Below are 4,906 nucleotides of genomic sequence, written 5' to 3' on the forward strand. Positions count from 1 at the left end.
ATCCACTATAAAACTTCCTTTTCCGAAACCCCAAATTGCGGTTCCTTTCTCTGCGGCGATGGCAGCAGGGAGACGCACGGTGACTCTCGGCGGAAAAGGCTCTTCCCTGACATCTTCCTCCGTGTTCGACGTCGCAAGCGGCTTAGCTCGCATTACCATTGATTCCTCAGCACTCTCTCGTCGCTCCTCCACTTCTACCAGCTCCGCCGTCTCGTTTACGATTCCCGATTATTTCACTGCGAAGGAAGCTAGGGCTTCTGTAATTCTCCTATTGAACAAGCTGTTGCTCTCTTCCTCTTCTTCCGCCTTCGCCTGTGCTCATTTGGTCGAAATTCTCGAATCGAATGCCCTGGGTTTGGATTATATACTCGACAATGTTGCATCCGATGAATTGGCTATGGTTGATTACTCTGTTGCTGCGATCGCTGGCGTTTCTGCAATCCTGGATCATCGGTCTTCCACATTGGTCCCTATTGTTGATGCCGTTGCAGCTTTATCGTGTGAGGCTCTGCGAGCTGACGTGTCGCCGTTTAGCTTGATGGACTCCGGAGATGGTTCTACGGCCAAGGACGCCGTTGCTGTAGCAGCTGATTTTAAGGTATTTTTTAACGGTTCGAAGCTGGTTAATTCGGAGAAGAAGCTTTCGCACTCTTCCATGGCGGAGATTCCGTCACTCCATGGGGATTTCAGGGATGTTTCTCGATCGCTCCACTCGAAAACTAGAGTTCAGTTGAATTCGGGATTCGGAGCTGGCTCGGCGAAGGTTTTGTCGATGTCATTGGGGAATTTGGCTTCATCTCTGTCGTATTTGGGGATTAATAGCATTCTTCGCACCGAGCTTCTTCTCTCCGGTTCAATTCCTGACGTGGAATTGTGTTCTCGTCTGTCGGAAATGGTGGCAGCCAAATGCCTACGCCCTGCTCTGGAAGAGCTGTACGCATCTTCTCAAGCTGCTCGTTTGCAAGAGGATTATCTGTTGTTCGTCCATAAAATTTATGAATTACTCGATGTGGTGAGGGATATAGTTTCGTGGGAGGCTACAGCTGCGTTCATTTCACTTGGAGGAAGCGAAATTTTTGGCGATAGAAGTCAAGGAGACAATGGGAGTTTGAGTGAGTCTTCAATTGGAGATAATCCTAAAGCTGATAAGAAGAGTGAGAAAAAGAAGAAGAAAGTTGTTATGGGGAAGGGAACAATTGCCCTGATGCAGTTTATCAAGGACAGGTTGCTCGGCGGAGCTTCAAAATATGACTTGGAAAAATGCGCTCAGGATTTCCAGTCATTACTAGATCCGGAAGGTCCGTGTTTTGATGATCTCCTCGCGAAGCTGAAAGAGATTGTGGAAACCAATGAAAGTCGAAGGCTTCCAAAACTACCCAAGGTCTGTAATAGTTACAACTTTCATACATTTGCATAAGCATTCTCTTGTTGGATCGTATTGCAAAATTTATGGGGCTCGAATAACTGAGGTGGCTTATTTATCTTCTACTATAATGTTTCTTATGTTTGCCCTATTTTTTTCAAAGCAAATAAGTGCGCAAGCATAGCTCTTACTCGTATGAACTGCACAACACATGCCTCTTTTTAAGAGATGCTATAATGATATCATGAGAGGTTGTTCAAATAAAGATAGTACAAAATCTGAATACTTCCATCGTTAAAACTGATTTATACGTTATTAATCATTCAGGCTCCGATGAGTGTTGATATGTCACAGTATTATAGTTGTGCAGTGTAAAGCGTGGATATTTTTCTAGAGATTGTATGTGATCTAAATGATGATCTATAAATGCTAGGTTTTGTTTATTCTTCTCAAAATTAATACCATCATGGTAATCAGTGAATGTGGCTTGTTTTCTTTTTTATTTTGGAGGTTGAGTTGTGTCCTCATAATTGGTCCATCACTCAGGTCTCTATTCACATTGTAGCTTAAGACAACACAACATTGAAACAAAGATGTTTTGTGTTATATTATAGACTCTTTTGCCTCTCTCTCATTCGCAGGGTACCCGTGATTTTGCAAAAGAGCAGATGGCAGTTAGAGAGAAAGCTTTCTCAATTATAACTGAGGTTTTCAAAAGGCATGGTGCCACGGCTTTAGATACCCCGGTCTTTGAAATGAGAGAGACTCTTATGGGAAAGTATGGAGAAGACTCAAAGTTGATCTATGACCTTGCCGATCAGGTGAGCTTTTTTGGTTTCATTGAGCAATCCCTTTTTTTGTCTTCAGTTTAACTTTAATACAAATGCCTTCTATTACGCAGGGTGGAGAGCTCTGTTCACTCCGATATGACCTTACAGTTCCTTTTGCTCGATATGTTGCTATGAATGGTTTGACATCATTCAAAAGGTACCAGATAGCAAAAGTTTACAGAAGGGACAATCCATCAAAGGGACGGTATCGTGAATTCTATCAATGTGACTTTGATTTTGCTGGTCAGTTCGAAAAAATGTTGCCAGACTTTGAGGTCATAAAAATCTTGACAGAGTTGCTTGATGAGCTAGCTATTGGTGATTACGAGGTAAAAATCTATTTTCTTTACTATAGTGTTATTTACCTCATAAAGTGGATGATATACTGCACTACCTTTTATGTATTTTTTTGTTATATATGAATAAACCTTTACTTGTGTAAAAATATTTGCTCGTTGCTTTAGGACCTCTAATGTCCTGGTTATGTTACCCATAGTTAAGGAAATTATTATATTTTCATGTTTAACTGTCTAAAATGTTTGTTTCAGGTGAAGCTAAATCACCGGAAGTTACTTGATGGCATGTTGGCTATCTGTGGGGTGCCACAGGAGAAATTTAGAACTATTTGTTCCAGTATTGACAAGCTAGACAAGCAAACGTTTGAGCAGGTTAAAAAGGAAATGGTGAGTGCGTGGATCTGGTCATAAGAGGTTAACAAAATAACACTGGCAGAATAGCTGTCCTTTCAAATAATAAAATGTCTTAATATTTGGTTCATCTGCTGAAAAAATGATGATCCCTTTTATCTTTATGTATGATAAATTGTTTTTAATTCAGTGGGATTATCCTCTGTGGACTCATAGGCTGCTGGATGCATATATTTTCACTTTTACAGGTGGAAGAAAAAGGTTTAACTGAGGAGACAGCCAATAAAATTGGAACTTTTGTTGAAAACAGAGGATCGCCTATGGAGTTATTGTCCAAGTTAAAACAGGAAGGCAGTGAGTTCTTATCAAACAGTGAAGCCGAGATTGCATTGAATGAATTGGAGATTTTATTTAAATCTCTACTGAAGTCCAAGTGTATAAACAAAGTAGTGTTCGACTTGAGTCTTGCAAGGGGTCTGGATTACTACACTGGAGTCATATTTGAAACTGTTTTTAAAGGGGGTGCACAGGTAAATTTTCTATTTCGTTTACATTTAATTGCTACTTTAGAACAGGAGCTTTTGGACATATTTATAGTATTAAACCATGCTTATAGTGTCCAGATTTAGATTGGTGATTGCAACTATACATATTGAGGGAACATTAGTTTTTCATTAGATAATTGATAAGAAAAGAGGTGTACTTGTGGGGTTAAATTTGCATTAATACTAATTTTCAAGTTTAAGCAGTCTGAGGCTTGTCAATCCAAAACTTATAGAGCCCAAGGGACCTTTCATCATGTAGTAGTTTTTCACATCCTCTAAAGTGCAAGTATGTGATGCTGGTGCAAATGCCAAATATGACGAGTGGATGTGTTTTTTGCCCCGAGTGGGTGTGTTTTTTTGCCCCTGACTTTTCACAAATCGGGAGAATTTGTGAAAATTAAATGTGGTCTGCACTCAATCAACTTATCAGAAGTTATGCAGGAACTTTACTTGTACTTTTTTGTTGTTTTCATCACAATTGAGAATAATTTAGTTATCTGCTGCAAACCTAATTGCTCTTCTTTTTATTTCTAATGTTAGTCATACTCATACTACACAAGATTTTATTTAAAGGATGCTAAAAATAGAAAAAACTTGTCTGCAGGTCGGTTCAATCGCTGCTGGTGGACGCTACGACAATCTTATAGGGATGTTTGGCACAAAGCAAGTTTCTGCTGTTGGCGTCAGCTTAGGAATAGAGAGAGTATTTGCTATTATGGAGCAACTACAAAATGACCAGGTATGCATTTGTCGTCAATTGAAAATCCACTGCTCATCAAAGAAAAGAAGCTCCTTCGAACTCTGTCTTGTTAAGAAATTAGACGATGTGTTAATTTCGGAGGTCTCATAGTGCAACTTGAATATGCCAACCTGAAATATGCTGAGATTTATGCTAGCATGCATTTGGAGAGTTACGATAAAAGCGACTTATTGTCACATGATAACTGTTTAAATATTTCTGATGCTGCAAACTTGTGTACACAGTTCAAATATTTTTGCTTGTGACTCATTGGCTTCTCATATAACATCCATCTGTGCCAGGAAATCCGAGCAACGGAAACACAAGTCCTGGTGAGCATCCTAGGTGACGACATATCACTAGGTGCTGAACTAGCAAGTGAGTTGTGGGATGCCAAGCTGAAGGCTGAAGTTATGGTGAATAAGAGAGTAATCAAGCACATTGACCGTGCCAGAGGGTCCAAGATTCCGTACATGGCGATAGTAGGCGACCAGGAGCTTAGCAAAGGTGTTGTGAAACTGAAAGATGTGACGGCCACAACTGAGGATGAAGTCCCGAGAATCGAACTCGTGGCGGAGCTACAGAGACGGTTAAACATCTCACTGTAAACAGATTGCCAAGATCATCAAATTTTCCACGTTGCGATTTCTTTCTTTTTGACCGTGGGTGTACCCAGTTTTTTTCCTATTCTTTATTAGATTTAGATAACTTGTAGTATGTTGTTTTATGATACATTTTGATGTGTACAATGTGAATTTAAAGGATTCCACATATGTTGTTGC

General features: G+C 39.9%; 1 protein-coding gene across 1 annotated transcript; it reads left to right on the top strand.

Annotated features, from left to right (window-relative positions):
* LOC121756438 (histidine--tRNA ligase, cytoplasmic-like) lies at positions 1–4,906 on the top strand. The gene is made up of 7 exons (XM_042151989.1): positions 1–1,381; positions 2,005–2,184; positions 2,265–2,522; positions 2,742–2,876; positions 3,089–3,370; positions 3,990–4,124; positions 4,427–4,906. Exons 1-7 carry the CDS (start codon positions 59–61, stop codon positions 4,730–4,732), a joined length of 2,619 nt encoding a protein of 872 aa, XP_042007923.1. The 5' UTR covers positions 1–58; the 3' UTR covers positions 4,733–4,906.

This window comes from Salvia splendens, chromosome 11, assembly GCF_004379255.2.
Source record: "Salvia splendens isolate huo1 chromosome 11, SspV2, whole genome shotgun sequence".
Lineage (NCBI taxonomy): Eukaryota > Viridiplantae > Streptophyta > Magnoliopsida > Lamiales > Lamiaceae > Salvia > Salvia splendens.

What these genes read in the sequence shown, in the direction of transcription:
- LOC121756438 (XM_042151989.1), top strand. Translation starts at nt 59, where the DNA reads ATGGCAGCAGGGAGACGCACGGTGACTCTCGGCGGAAAAGGCTCTTCC. An exon ending in GGCTTCCAAAACTACCCAAG is followed by an intron (nt 1,382 to 2,004) that starts GTCTGTAATAGT and finishes TCTCATTCGCAG; the next exon opens with GGTACCCGTGATTTTGCAAA. An exon ending in TCTATGACCTTGCCGATCAG is followed by an intron (nt 2,185 to 2,264) that starts GTGAGCTTTTTT and finishes TCTATTACGCAG; the next exon opens with GGTGGAGAGCTCTGTTCACT.